Genomic DNA, 15,852 nt, shown 5'->3' on the forward strand with positions numbered 1-15,852 from the left:
TCGATCAGTGCATAGTAAAGTCCTTGAAAAAGACTCTTTACTCACATTCTCTCACCTTACTCAGGTGTAAAATGAGTACCTGGCAGTTAACAGTGTTGTCTCTGTCAGAAAAAATTATAATATCGCCTAATAGGCATCATGTCCCATCCTATACATTAAGTGTTGCTGTTGTCCGGTGACCCATTGTAAAGCTCTTTGAGCACGTTTTGTGGACATTGCGCTATATAAAAGCTCAATTATTTTTTTTTCCCATGAAGTAAATAGATAATCCATCAAATGGCTGATGTTAACAGGAATTACCCATGTTATCTTAAGTGAGCAAATTGGGGGTTAATAATCTTGTGGGAGGGTATAAACAAAAGTGTCTGAAGTGAGGCTTGAACCCAGGACTTTCCGGGTCACAGTGCAATGCCTTAATTAAGCTGGCAAAATAATGGTGTTTTATAACAGTTGAAAGGTGCATTGCAGTGAAAGGTACTAGAAAAGAAATGGATTAAAGCTGTAACCACTAAATAGTTTATTGATAATAGTGACTTCAAATCACTTGTCATCACCATCATCACCACTACCATTATCATCATCATCATCATCATCATCATCATCATCATCATCATCATCATCATCATTATCCTACCCACCTCGTCATCCCCAAGTTTGTTGATCATATCTTCCCCATACATGTTGGAGAAAGAAGACCTCTTGGTTCCTCTATTGGGGACTTCAAGATTGGAGTGCCCATTCGTCTCGCCATTGGTGACAACAGACTGTGACTTCGCTTCCATTGCCTTCCTTTCTGTTTCCGCCTCTGCAAGTGCTCGCTGGTACTCCCTGGGAAACACCTGGTTGAATTTCATGTGGAGATTTTCAATATAGTTTTTTAAAATATAGACATATGAAATACTTTGCTATCTCATTTAAAATCAATATATCCAGAATCCACTTTTACACAAAATCGTAAAACATTGCTTCTACGGAAACGTCTTTTAGATTGTCCATTAATTATAATCTTTATTTCATTTTTATTTGAATATGCATTTAAATGTAAATTTGAGTGTAATCTATAGCTGATGTAATGTAAACATTTTGAGCTGTACCTACCTTGGGAAAAGGGTGATAAAAATAAATTTACATTATTATCGTCATTATGATTATTTTTTTTTTAAGTTGATGAATGAGTTGAATTATTTGAATATAAAAGGCATCAATTTCAATCCAAAACCTTTATCTCAGTTAATGTTGCATGTCTCTCCCAAAGTAGTTCTTCAGAGCCATTAAGCTCATGGAGCCAGAGTTTATCCTAGTTTCTATAGCATGAAACGGACAATAGCAATTTCTTGCTACCATTAGGACAGGATGCTAGGCAAAGTACTTTCCACCAGATACCCAATCACTGATGGATGGACAGGACGGGGGGGGGGGGTAGAAAAAAATCCTCAAAATCACCAGATATTGATCTTGGTCCCTTTGTATGTGAAGCGAGTACTATACCAACTGAGCTATCTTGATCCCTCCCTCCCCCCCCCCCTCCCCATCCCCCTCCTCATGTCTCAAAAGTGGGTTTGAAATTGTTGTCCTGCTCAGTTTACATTGATCCAGAAACTAATTACAAATGACTGACAACTTCTATGATAAATACCTTGACAAAATGATTTTGCTCTGTCTCCCAGTTATCCAAGATGTGTTTGGCCAGAGTAGAACCTGTCTTCTCCACAAACTCTTGAAGCAAATCGTAGACAAACTTCAAGTCTTCCTCTTCCTCCAAGTTTAGAAGATCCACTGATTCTGGATTGCAACGCTCTCTAAACTTCTGCAGACTGAAAGAGTAGCCGATTAAAGAAAATTATGAATGAGTATGTGAAGATAAAATGTTTATCATTTCCCTATCGCAACGAAGTAACATGCTGCCTCATTGTCATCTTTTATTGGGTGAACTAAAAGTTCAAAATTTAATTTTAAATTTTAATATGGTCATTAACCCTCTCTACTTCTTCCATTAAGGCCAAAGCCTCAGGCTGAAGATAGTATGCCGTCTTTTCAGTAAGAAAAATTTTAGAGGGAAGCAGGGGGTGATTTTTTGAAGTGATCAGTCGAAGGGGCTTGTTTACAAGTGGTTGGTAGGGAGTTCCAAGGTCGGATGGAGGAGGGAAAGAAAAAGTAAAGATGATGGTTTGTTCTTGAGTGGGGGATTTCAAAATTAAATGCTGAGTTTCTTGTTTTGTTCTCCTTACCAACTGTAGGAAATTCGTCTAATTTTTTACTACACACACAAAATTAATCTAATTCCAATTTGTTTCATAAATCATAAAATTTGAAACAAAAATCTTTATTATATTTACAAATACTTCATGCTATTTTGTAAAGCTTGTTTTGCTCAACAATATTATGTATGGCCATAGGAGTATTGCTTTTAAAAATGAGATTTAAAATTCAATTATATCAGTATGACATTTCAGTAAAAATCTTGAAAATGGTTGGTAGGGAGAGAGTTTATATAATCTAAAGTAAAATGCTTTTGTTCAGGAAAACAAAAGAAATTTCTTAAACTCAAAAAGTAGTTTTAAAAAGAAGAAAAACAAGAATTGAAAGTTCTTCATTCTGGTCTTTTTCGGCTTCAGCACATCATATGCTGGACTCAATTTTACTCTAGCCTTATATTTAGTTAATCAGTTTCATCAAAAGAGCTGTAACAGTGAGGGGGTCCAGTTCATGTGTGGCCTTAAGCTAGTCACCTTGCTCTAGCTACCTTTGCTGCTCTGCGCTATGGCTGATGCCTGGGTTATTCTAGTCTTCCTTTGGAATAGACCCTAAAGACAAATTTACCCTTGGGGAGGAATACAGGGGATATTTATAACTGCTTTCCTGGTGAAAATGTTAAGTAGCCTGCATATCTACTCATCTATATGAAGATATACAGTCTCGCCGTTAAAGGGTTAAATGTTATTTAGCAATCTGGGTCACCACAACAAAATACCAAATGAAGGCAAGCATGGAGGGGGGGGGGGGGGATGGCGTAGGCATAATAACTCCAAGAGTTGGTTTAAAAGTTTAAGAATTTATCAATTTAAGCGCTCAGAAGATTAAACAAAAAATATTAAACAATACAGCGTGAATGGGTAAAAAGGGTAAATTCATATAATGTATAATATACAGTACTTACATGTCATAGGCATAAGCAATGCCACCAGACATACCAGCAGCAAAGTTACGTCCCACTAATCCAAGGACAATAACTCTTCCTCCAGTCATGTACTCACAGCCGTGGTCTCCACAGCCCTGAAAAGGATGAGAAAGTCACAAATGGAGAAGAGGCTATTTATAAATCTTACATCGTTTATAAGATTAGCAGTAAAACGGAAATGAAGATTTTACAAATTCGCATTATTTTTTATCATAAATATTTTTTAAATTATTCACTTCATTTATCAAAAGTAATAAAAGGACAAATGAAAAACTTGTCAAAATTACTTTAAAGTAAAAATTACATTAAAATATATGTGGGCAAAACCTTTAAACTAAGATCCATGCTTTATTATTTCAAAATGAAATTGCCTTATTCAACACTGACAACTGACATTTGAAAATCATTGTGTCACCCAACAAGGGTAAAAAGAATTAGTGAGTTAAACTGTAGTTAGGTTTCTGGCCTTTATTCACTGCAAAGCAGGATTGCCTTTTTTATTATGGATGCTTTTTCTTTTGTTTTGTTTTGTTCTGTTTTTTTTTTGTTTTTTTTTTTTTGTTTTTTTTAAGCCTTCCACCACAGCACCATTGGATGCTGTCGCCCTGGGCATTCCATGAAGGAATACAGATAATCCATCGAACAAGATGTCTGATATCAACAGGAATCACCCATGTTGTCTAAAGTGAGCAAATTGGGGTTAATATTCTTGCCCAAGGAAAAGAAAATGAAAGCGCCTGAAATCTCTCTGACCTTCGGGGTCGCAGTGCAATGCCTTAACCACTTGTCTCCCACCCCCTGGAATAGTTTCCAGAAGAATGGTCTAACATACCTCTGCCACAGCTGTGACCCCAGAATTTCTGACACAAAACCGTTCGGCGGTTTGTCCTCTGAAGAAAGCCTTGCCGCTAGTAGCTCCATAAAGGCATACATTGCCCACCACAATGTTGTCTTCTGTCTTAAAGGATGCTGGGACAGTCTTTGGGGGGCGAACAACAATCTCACCTCCTGAAAGGCCCTGGACAACAAAAATTCACAAAAATAAAATCTCCTGCATTGAATAAAAACACTTCCAACAAGTCTTTTGTCAACAAAGTTATAATCAAACATAGACTTAAAAATTAAAATGCTTTCATTAACCCATTGAAGCTTAGGTAAAAAAAGTTTAAATTTAAATTGAGCTTTTATATAGTGCAATATCCTCTAAACGTACTCGAAGAGCTTCACAAATGGTCCCTGACCAACAGCATCACATAATATGTAGAACGAGACATGATGCCTGTTAGGCAATATTACAATTTTTTTCAGGCAAAGACAACGCTGTTGATGGCCAGGTACTCATTTTACACCAAATTACAGTGAGAGAATGTGAGTAAAGAGCATTTTCCAAGGACTCAACTATGCGCCAAGTGAGACCCGAACCCAGGATCTTCTGATTCGAAAGCGAGTGTCATACCACAAGACCACATAGCCACACAAGTTGATGACTATTCGGTGGCCAAATGGTATGGTATATAATCTTATAATTTAGTCAAGCCTATTCGTTTAATGAGTCATGATGTTTGCAAGAAAGTCCTGCTCAGGGTTTGTGTCCCTGAGTAAGGCACATAAAACATGATCTAATCAACTTAGGTCTGATTAAGTGCCTGCTTAAAAGCATTGAATATTTTGCAAGAATGCTGGTAAAAAAAGCATCTAACAGGTAACTTGTAGTTTATGGAACGGAAATTTGTTTCAATTTGGCCAAGAGGAGAGATATTTAAAACACAGAAAAATACATTGAACATGATGGAACTGTAAAGGCTCTATATAAATCTGCGTATCTGTTTATTAATTTAGACCAATAAGGGAAATATTTAAAACACAGAAAAATACATTGAACATGTTGGAACTGTAAAAGGCTTTAAATAAACCTGCATATATCTATTATACAATTATACAGCAACAAGTAAATGTATATTACCTTCCCGACGTAGTCGTTCGCATCACCCTCCAGGTGTACTGTCACTCCCTTGGCCAGGAAGGCACAAAAACTTTGACCCCCGGATCCTGTTAAGTTGATACGAATAGAGTTGGCTGGAAGGCCGTCTTCTACAGTCCTTCTGGGAATGACAATTAATATATGTCAAATTCATGCATTCCAACAGATCCATCCACTTATAGATGGTCCTAAAAATGACATTTTTTCTGATATACATATTTTGAAAATAAAAAGTAGTCCTTCAGAGCGATAAGTCCAATGGAGCCAAAGTTGATTCTGGACAATAGTGATCACTTGCTACCTTAGGATAGGACGTTAGTCTATTGCAGAGTACTTTCTGCCAGAACTAACTGACCTGGTTACCCAATCAGTGTTGGGTAGACAGGGGATCAGAGAGAAAAACTCGACTTCACCCAGAATCGATCTCTGTCCCTTTGCGTGTGAAGTGAATGCGTGCGATACTAACTGGTCTGTCAGGACTACTCCATTTTGAATGAAATCGAATTTCATTAATTAATTGGAAAAGCTTATCATCATCAGATATAAAGACATGCAATGAATGAATAGAAAAAACACACAATATTTATATCGTCGAGCGTATTGTCAGTGACTGTATCTAATCAAGCAGCAACTAAAATTTCAAAATTAAATTTTTAGCTCAAAGTTTAGATGACACTGGATATGATATGTTAAGATTTGGAGTCGGATACTCACAATCTTTTCCATCCAATTGTAATTGTGTAAGCAATAATTTAGTGTTAAAATATTTAGTATTAAAAATATTTATTTAAAAATATAAAAGCGGATGTTTTCACTAAACGTGCTCAAAGTGCTTTACAAAGGGTCCCTGACCAACAGCACCAAGTAACATGTAGAACAAGACATGATGCCTGTTAGGCGATATTGCAATTTTTTTTCCAACAGAGACAAAGCTGTCAACGGCCAGGTACTCATTTTACACCTGAGTACCGTGAGATTATGTGAGTAAAGAATCTTTTCCAAGGACTAAACTATGCACAGACGAGACTCAAACCCAGAACCCTCCGATTCGAAAGCGGGTGTCATACGACTAGACCACATAGCTGCGAATAGGTAAATTTGTATCTGGTGCTTGTACAGAAATGATATATTTTTAAAAACTCAATTCTGAATGAATTATTGTAAAAATATGACTATAACTTACTTGGAGATTTCATGACTAAGAGTTGCTCCAAAACACCTGTCCTCGTTTGTGATATGGAGATCTATGGCAATATTTTCTTTTTTGCCATCCAAAACGTCACGTGTCATCTCAATCACTTTGTAGTCCTGGGGAAATTAAAATTCATGTGTCACATATCTCAAAAAAAAAAAAAAATAGGGAATGCCATTTTACTTAATGACAAGAAAGTATCTGACAAGATTAAAAAACTTAAATTGAAAAACAAAAACAACAACAAAAAAAACCCTGTAAAATCTCATAATGTGCGAAGTCACGTCTGCCTAGCTTTATGATTTTTCAATGGAAACATTGTGTATTCTTATTGGAATTTTATATCTATCTTAGCATGGTATACAGTGCATCATTTTATTATAGAATTAAACAATAACGCTAACGGTCAGAAGCTAGACATCATCATAGGTGCTGGATCACCAACCAAGAATTTAATCAACGACAACAAATACTTTCCACCCAACAACGCAATATATCAGAATATAAATATCTTCACAGTGGTGGAGTTTTTATCGCATTACTCCAAGAATATTTAAGCACCGTTGACTTTGAACTGGAAGACAAGTGTGAAATTCTAAGGGATAGGATTTTTTTAAAAAGGTAATAAAGCATTGTATATGTGTTTATACTACCACCCCCCTCCCCTCGATCTATCTAAAACTCAGAAACTGTTTATTGATGGAAATCTCTCTCTCTCTCTCTCTCTCTCTCTCTCTCTCTCTCTCTCTCTCTCTCTCTCTTTCTCTCTCTCTCTCTCTCTCTCTCTCTCTCTCTCTCCCTCTCCCTCTCTCTCTCTCTCTCTCTCTCTCTCACTTTCTCTGAGTGTGTGTGTGTGTGTGCGTGTGTGTGTGTGTGTATGCAAGTGCATGTGTGTGTGTGCAACGTTTTTAAGTTTATATCACACTGAAAGGGTAGGTTTTTAACAATGAATAAAAACATTTTAATATCTCTGTCCTCTCTAGAAAAAAAAAGAAAAAAATTTTTTAAGTTACAGATTTTTGAAGCTAAATAAATAAATCAGCAAAGTCTTGAGTTAAAACAAAGCGGGTTCCTCACCAAACGTTTTTCAAGACTAAAGTCTTGATTTTCAGTGCCGCCTCTGATATTGGTGGCTGGTCTAAGGTCAAGGGCGTTTGTGGTGATTTTGGAGAAATCCAGCAGTCCTGCTTTGAGGTTTGAAGGATCTGGTGAGAACTTGAGCTTGTCCACACGACCAACCAATTCCTGGAAGGACCTGAACCCCAGCTCTGCCATGATGCCACGGACCTTTTGATTTGAGGAATAAATGAGATGTAAACAAAGTTTAGTATTGGGCAGCAACCAATTAGTAAATCATCATTCCATTGAAGGAAATAACATCTCACATCTAACTTTTAATGAAAAAGGCAAGCCATTGATGATGATCAAAATTTCCAATGATATTTAATGATAGTCATAAGTTGCTATACTATTATCATGTTTTCTTGTTGTTAAATTGCATTCGTATCACGTTTCCATCTACACTTGTCTTATTGTCTTACTGTATTATGTTTTGTTTTACATCACTGTAACGCACGTCGAGCCTGTGACAACGGGGTGAAGTGCTATATAAATGCCATTTACTATTATTATCAAGGAGGTCTCTAGAAATTGTTATAGAGCCTTTTGACCTTTATTTCCCTTCAGCTTTTCGAGTTGTATTTACAAAATGGTATGAGGGTGATCTTTTTGCTGTTATTGACAACCACCATTACAAGTTAATGATCAACTTAGCTATCATAATGGGTGCAACTGAGCGGTTCCTAACTTATAATGTGATCACTTTTTTTCCTCTTAACACCACAGTAACTTAAGAACAAAAAGAAATTTTCTCTAACACTGCCAGAAAATTGCTGTGAATCAAAATCCATAAATTTCTTCCATTTTCGTAAGACGATTACAGACAATTCGTAAAAGCAGACAGGTATGCTATGTTGATTGTTATCTTCACTCTTTTCCCAATTACTTTTCACTTATGGGACAACCTATTTGCTGATATCTAGTTTTTGAGTAATATTGAGATCTTTGAAGAGCTCAACAGGCTATCATGAAAGTTCCATTATTTTTGTTTATTTATTTTAGATAAGCAACTTCACAACAATGCTCAGTCTGACTGGGTCAGTCAATTTATATGAAAAAAAAGACATCAATTATTTTTAAAATGTATTAGAATTGAACACAAATTGTTACCATAAACGTCATTAAAATGTCACAAGTTTTATTTCGTTTTAACAGCAACCGAAATGTACTTACCTCTTCTGCAATCAAGAAGAGATAGTTGACAACGTATTCTGGCTTTCCTGCAAACTTGGCCCTCAGTTCTGGATCCTGAATTGATATAAATAATTCATCATCATGTTGAAACAATGTAAAAAAATTGATTGGTTGAACACAGGCAAAAATGGTTCGATTATTCACAAAAGTGAAAAACAACTATGTAAATTCATTAAAGAATGAGAAAAACAAATAGAAAATATGTTTTTAAACTAAAACACCGATGCCCAAATCTTCCTTTCTTTGACAAATGTGACCCATTGTGTCAAAATTCAAATAATCCGAAATGCAAAAGTTTACTTTTTATCGATTTAAGGAATTTTATTCATTCTCCTCAATAAAACACATTAAAAAAAGAGACTTGGCACAAATCTCATATTGACCCATTGTCTCAAAATAGTATTATGTCGGGGTGAATCGTACCCCTATAAGTAAAGTTTGGATTAAAATAATAGGAAATACGAGCTTTGATTTTTTTTGCAATGTAAGAAATTGTATTTATTCTCAACAATAACAAATAGAAATCAACTTAAAGTTCCATATATTTGGTCATAATCTTCATTTCCACCATCTAGCTCGAAACAATATAATACCACTTTGAGAAAGTGGGTAGCATATTTTTGACAATAAATACAATTTCTAGCATTTAAACCACCACCATATAATACTGTTTTGGGACGATGGGTCACAAATAATTTCAAACCATCAGCGTTCTAATCTCAGAACACACTCGAGGCTATGCTGTCCATTAGCAATATTAAATTTTGATTTTTATATTAGGCTGGAAATTTTTTTAAAAATTTTAAAAACAATAATACAAATGAAATGGTTTTTCAAACTTTCCATTAGCAAAATGCCAATTTTTCTGATTTCAGAAGAAAAAAATAACTCATGTCCTTGCATATGTCTGTACTGATTGGAAATTCTATGTAAATGTAGGCCTATATTTTATATTGGCAATTGCCTTAAATAAACCTTTGAATTCATATGTCCAAAACACAAAAGAGACTCAAGTCTATGAGGAATTTTTAAAAAAAACAAAGCGGGGGGGGGGGGGGGGTGTTGATGTAAATCAGATATGGAACAACAATGATATTCTTCTTTTTTTTTCCCCCTTTATAATTCAATTCAATTTAATTTACAGCCATTACTTTACAAAATTTGATGAAAACATAATGGAAAGAGGAGGGAAGGGAAAAAATTAGTAAACGAAACCAATAAATCACGATGGGTAATATCAACAGTAGTGGCAATAATTATAATGATACTAATGATGATAATAATAATAAAAATAGTATTAATAATTTAAAAAATAATAATAACAATAATAATAATATTATATTATAATAATAATAATAATAATAATAATAATAATAATAATAATAATAATATAAATAATAATAATAATAATAATAATAATAATAATAATAATAATAATAATAATAATAATAACAATGACCACGATACAACAATAATAACATCCTAAGGACATGTTATACTAAGAATCAACGTACAATCATCCTGAGGCCCTGAAATATTACATATGTATCACGTATCATTTTTTTCTGTTTGTTTTTTAGTTCCTTTGAGAAGAAATGTCGCATCCAAAATGATGTTTACCTGAGTAGCAATGCCGACTGGACAAGTGTTCAAGTGACATTTCCTCATCATTGTGCACCCCAAGGCAATAAGAGGGGCTGTGCTAAATCCAAACTCATCAGCTCCCAATAGGGCAGCAACCACCACATCCTTTCCTGAAAAAAATATATGAAACATAATAAATGATGCAATTTCTGACTCAATAACTTTTAAACAGTAAGTCCTAAAGTACATTTTAAAAATAAAAAAAAATAAATAAAATTCAATAACTTTTAAACAGTAAGTACTAAAGTACTTCTTAAAAATAAAAAAAATAAATAAAATTCCTTTATACATCTCCTTTTTCCAAGGGATAACTGGAATTACCCAGGTGTCAGTCGCAGTGCAGCACCATAAAGTGAGCTAGAACAAATTGACTTGCTCAAGGCCGCACCGCAGTGGGTAGTCGAACCCAGTACTTTTCATGTATGAAGCAAAGACCATACGACTGAGCCACCCTGTTTCCTTCATACTTACCAATCAAAGTGTCCTATCCAAAAGGTAATAAGCAACTGTTAATCTCCATTTAAAGCTCCATCAACGAGGATAGATTTTTACCCCATGATTCTTATGTCTCGTACGGACTACTTTTTACAGTCCAAAGCTTCTAGCAGGTTATTATCACAAGAACTACTTCGCATGTCAATCAAATCATGACTTATTGTGGAAACAGATTTTAGAATAATAAAAACATCACCAATTAAGAAAAGCAGAAGAAAAAAAAACGTCTCACCAGTTCGAATCTGTCCATCAGCTTGCAGGACGACCCTTGACCTAAGATTGTTCAGGGTCAAGGTTTGATGAGTCTCTGAGATGCCCAGTTCCCATGGCAAACCAGCATTCTTGATGCCAGTCCAACTACTGGCACCTGTGCCCCCGTCATGGCCTGAGATGGTGATGTGCTCAGCTTTACCCTAGGATAGATAATATGGAGAAGGCCCATTGTCAGTCGTATTCAAATTTATTTTTGTGCGACTATCTATAAAAAAATTTTTAATGATATTTTGAAAGACTTCTTAAAATAAATAACAAAATATCATCGTAAGGGTTGAAAATCCTTCTTCCGTTTTTTTTCTAAACTTTAATTTCTAGAAAACTGAATAGATTGACAATTCTGAAAACGAGATTTGTTGTCTAAGAGCTAACTCTGCAGCATACTAGAAAAAGAGACCCGTTATTTACCTTGGCAACTCCTGAAGCAATAATTCCCACACCAACTTCGGACACCAGCTTGACACTGATTCTAGCAGATGGGTTGGCACACTTCAGATCATAGATAAGCTGAAAGAATTTGAAGGAAAAAATTAAATTGGTAGTTATTAAAATGTCTCACTTTAAGGAAGACTCAATCGTTTAAAATTAAAATAAACATACAATGAATAAAATGTTAATTTCATTATCTCTTCAAATTATCAAAAAATGAAGAAGTACAATTGACACAGCCCCAAAGGGTGACAGCCCCAATCCAATAATTAAATGAAGCACAGTGCATCAAAGCACAGCACAGAGAAATATCTTCTCAATAATTATGAAAACTTGCGTTAAACATACAGAGCATTATTTCAAAATCATCTCTAATTCTGAATGACATGATAGAAGATGTAAAACCACGTATGATCTCACATCACACGCATAAGATGTAAACATTTATTTTCAATAAAATCCAATTTTTGATTTTTTTAAATTAAATCAATATGGCCCAGTTTAGAAACGAGTCCAATGCATCCCTCAGTTTCCCCTTTTCTCATTTTTTCTCAAATAAAAAGATTTTTTTTTAAAATTGGAATCCAAAGAGTGAATCCCAAATGTCCAAATCTAATCTGCATAATTGTGACCTGCCATACCTGAGCCAAATCTTCAATGGAGTAGATGTCATGGTGGGGAGGAGGACTGATGAGACCCACACCAGGAATGGAGTGGCGAGTCTTGGCTATGTCTTTGGTCACCTAAATGAAAAGAAAAATAAATTTTTAAAAACATTTAGTTATGAAGCTTCCAACTATATTGATCATTAACAACTTTTAGAAATATGATGTTGATCATTTTTTTAACATCATGGAATGCATTAATTAAAAAATAAAAACTTTTACTTTATCCGGTGAAGTAAATGGCAGCGGAAAAGGCTTTGCATTGAGACCTACTTTTGCTTTTTCCTTTAGCAAGATTATTGAACTATAATGTCTGCTTTTACAAAAGAAGTGATTTCTATTAACATTGAAAATCTGTTTGATGAATTATCCAAATTTCAATTGACTGTAAAGTAATGGAATCTTACAATGCGGCATCTTCTTCTTTTTTGATTCAAAGCTTAAAATAATATATAAACAACACATCAAGACAGGGTCTCCACTTCGGAAGCCTTTTAATTCCACAAGCTACTTTGGGTTTTACCATTACAGGCATCCTTTCATCATTTCTTTTTCTTTCAGGAGCATCACTGAGCAACATAAAAATTTTAAAAACTCTTCCAAATGAAATTCAACATCAAAGGAATTAGAAACATTAACAAGAATGATATTGTAGACAATGATACCTTATATCCAGTAATAAACAAAAATGAATATAACAGCTTTAAAAAAAAAAGAACAAAATACCAAACACAGAACATTTCGATTTCAAAACCCGTCTTCAGATCAACGATTTGGGTTTCTAATAATTTATTTATATTTTTATTGTTTTTTGTAGTTGGCTGAAGAAGGCTTTTGAGCCTAAACGTTCGTTTCTGGTATTTTGTTCTTTTTTGAAGCTGTTATATTCATTTTTATTACTTTTTACAGTCCACAACTTCTAGCAGCTTAGTACCACTTTACCTTATATCCTGGCAGTTCACCACCCTCTCCAGGCTTGGCCCCTTGGGCCATTTTAATTTGCAACTCGTCAGCATGAGTCAGGTATGAACTTGTCACACCAAAACGACCAGAGGCAACCTGGAGACAAATTAGTCATTGGGAAATTGGTAAAACCCTTTTCTGTCACACAACATATTCTAATAAAAAGAGGTGCCTAAATGAGTCAATAAAATGGAGATTAAGATAAAGGGAGTAAATCTGACTCATGAATGAACAACACCAAAATAAATGACGTTTCGGCCTTTGGCCTTTCTCAAGTAAACATCGTTTATTTTGTGTTGTTCATTCATGAATCAGATTTACTCCCTTTATCTTAATCTCCAACATATTCTAAAACATGCATTAATTGAATAACTAATATCAAAATGTAATTTTTCACTGATATGTGGAAAGCGGCCAAAAATTATTATTTTAAATCTTTATATTTTCCATTGGGATGCTGTTATCTCATTCTTAATTCTTAATGAATGACTTCAGGTTCCACTAGTCTCTCCTTTCAGCCAGTGATATCCATCTATTTTTTTTTTCAACAACTTTCGCCACATCTTTTTTGTACTTTTATGTATTTGTTACAGACCAATCAGCAAGTTCTTCTTTAGATGCATTCAAGTCGTTTGTCTTATTGTTGAGTTTGTGGATCCCACATCATACAACTCCATTCAAGGATTGGCAAAACAAGATAAACTTTTCTATAGTTGTCTGCGGCAAAATGTCAATTTCAAGTTCTCTTCAGAAAACTTTGAGTACTGCGGGGATGGGATCCCGAGTGGTTTGGTGTTGCACTGTAATCTCAGGAGTCCCTGGTTTAAACCACTCTTCAGACACTATCATATTTTTTTTTTTTCATTGACAGAGTTTAATGATATTTCCAATTTATCATTTAAACAACATCATGGGTGATTCCTGGTAACATTCGTTTGTTGTGTTATCTATATGCCTTCATTGAATGAATACCTTTCGAAATGTCAGGCAGCTCCAGAGACCAGCAATCACATCGTCCTCCACTGTCCAGTAATTAAACTTGAAGGTGACTATGAAACAGTTCTTAGGGCAGAGGAAGACTTTTTTAAGCTGGATTGCCAAAATGAATTTGGAGGTGTAGCCATATGCTACTACTACTATTGCCAGAAAAAAAGGGCATCCTTGATACCTAGGTAAAGACATGTCAAGATGCTGTGCAGAAGGGCAGAATGTTTTACAAGCGCTGTTCTGTGAGCATTTATATAGCGCAATATCCACTTAACGTGCTCAATGCGCTTTACAAGGGGTCCCTGGTCAACAGCAACATTTAACATGTAGGACGAGACATGACGCCTGTTAGGCGATATTACAATTTTTCGGACAAAGACAACGCTGTTAACGGCCAGGTACTCATTTTGCACCTGAGTACGGTGAGAGAATGTGAGTAAAGAGTCTTTTCCAAGGACTCAACTATGTGCCGAGCGAGGCTCGAACCCAGGACCTTCCGATCCGAAAGCGAGTGTCATACCACTAGACCACATAGCCGCATGTTACCTGCTTAATCTTGGACCTGGCGTTGAATTCAGGATCTTCATTGAGGTACCTCTCTGGGTTCTCTCCTCCTTCCCCAGTGTTTGACTTGGCCCCGATACGATTCATCCCAATGGCCAGAGTGGTGTGAGCCTCGATTGAGATGCTGCCAAAACTCATGGCACCTGGCAATAGAGCAAACAAGTAACAATAGTCAAATGGAATAGAAAATAAAGGTAGTCAAGAGTTATCTCGGTTTGTATAGCGTGAAATGGACAAAAGCAATAGAACGTTAGTCTATTAAGAGTATTTTTCACCGTATCTAACAGACCCAGCAACCCTATCCTATCACTACTGGGTGGACAGGGGGGGGGAGAGAGAGCTGAAAAGAAAAATCTCGACTTAACCCGGGATTGATCGCAGTCCCTTTGCATGTTAAGCTAGTGATCTACCAATGAGCTATTGGGACCCCTTAAAGTTGAGCTTTTGTATAGCGCAATATCAACTAAACATGCTCAAAGCGCTTTACAAGGGGTCCCTGGCCAACAGCAAGACGAAACATGGAGGAAGAGACATGACTGGAAATGGAAAAGGAATGGAAGCTTTAATTTAATTAACAAAAACAAATGATATGGACGTTTCGGGTTTCCTATTTGTCAACAAAACATGACTGAAACGCTATAGACGAATGAGAGATGAGAGCTCTCATCTCTCATTCCTCTTTTTAAAGGACCTTGTTGCAGAGGTACCGAGATCAATCCCATGTGAAGTGGAAATTTTTTTTCTGACCCCGGCAGTGATTGGGTTGCTGGGTCTGTTAGATCTGACAGAAAGTAATGGCTCTGAATGACCATTTTCTTTCCATTTCATTTGACTATTGTTATCTAATTCTTCAAGCTTCAAATAGAAAAAATTTGCATTTTATCCGGAGGTAGAACAACATATCGAAGAAAGAAACGATCAATAAGGACAGATAATAAGCACCTTTTTTTAAACCCTAAGAGCCATTAGGCCCATGGAGCCAGAGTTTACCAGGTTTCATTAGCGTGAAATGGACCATAGCAATTGCTTGTTATCCTTTTGATAGGGTGCTAATCTATCGCAAAGTATTTTCCACCAGCTCTTAAAGAACTAGCTACCCAATCAAAGCTGGGTGGACAGGGGGGTGGGGGATCCGAAAAAATATCTCGATTACACCCCGGGATTGTCT

The 15,852-nt window shown here is 35.6% G+C and overlaps 1 protein-coding gene across 2 annotated transcripts in view; it reads right to left on the reverse strand.

Moving 5' to 3' along the window:
- Window positions 1-15,852, reverse strand: part of LOC144968052 (uncharacterized) — a 98,252-nt gene that overhangs the window by 16,442 nt on the left and 65,958 nt on the right. For both annotated transcript variants that reach the window (XM_078906020.1, XM_078906021.1), the window contains 14 exons: window positions 14,667-14,827; window positions 13,113-13,229; window positions 12,147-12,248; window positions 11,485-11,583; window positions 11,036-11,216; window positions 10,285-10,418; window positions 8,644-8,718; window positions 7,429-7,638; window positions 6,343-6,467; window positions 5,142-5,280; window positions 4,011-4,196; window positions 3,158-3,273; window positions 1,637-1,814; window positions 639-839 (listed from right to left, as the gene is read on the reverse strand). In XM_078906020.1, coding sequence (XP_078762146.1) covers window positions 639-839; window positions 1,637-1,814; window positions 3,158-3,273; window positions 4,011-4,196; window positions 5,142-5,280; window positions 6,343-6,467; window positions 7,429-7,638; window positions 8,644-8,718; window positions 10,285-10,418; window positions 11,036-11,216; window positions 11,485-11,583; window positions 12,147-12,248; window positions 13,113-13,229; window positions 14,667-14,827 — 2,024 coding nt within the window. The remainder of the gene's footprint in view (window positions 1-638; window positions 840-1,636; window positions 1,815-3,157; window positions 3,274-4,010; window positions 4,197-5,141; window positions 5,281-6,342; window positions 6,468-7,428; window positions 7,639-8,643; window positions 8,719-10,284; window positions 10,419-11,035; window positions 11,217-11,484; window positions 11,584-12,146; window positions 12,249-13,112; window positions 13,230-14,666; window positions 14,828-15,852) is intronic.

This window comes from Berghia stephanieae, chromosome 3 (assembly GCF_034508935.2).
Source record: "Berghia stephanieae isolate SIO BIC M18660-M18661 chromosome 3, UCSD_Bste_1.3, whole genome shotgun sequence".
Classification (NCBI taxonomy): domain Eukaryota; kingdom Metazoa; phylum Mollusca; class Gastropoda; order Nudibranchia; family Aeolidiidae; genus Berghia; species Berghia stephanieae.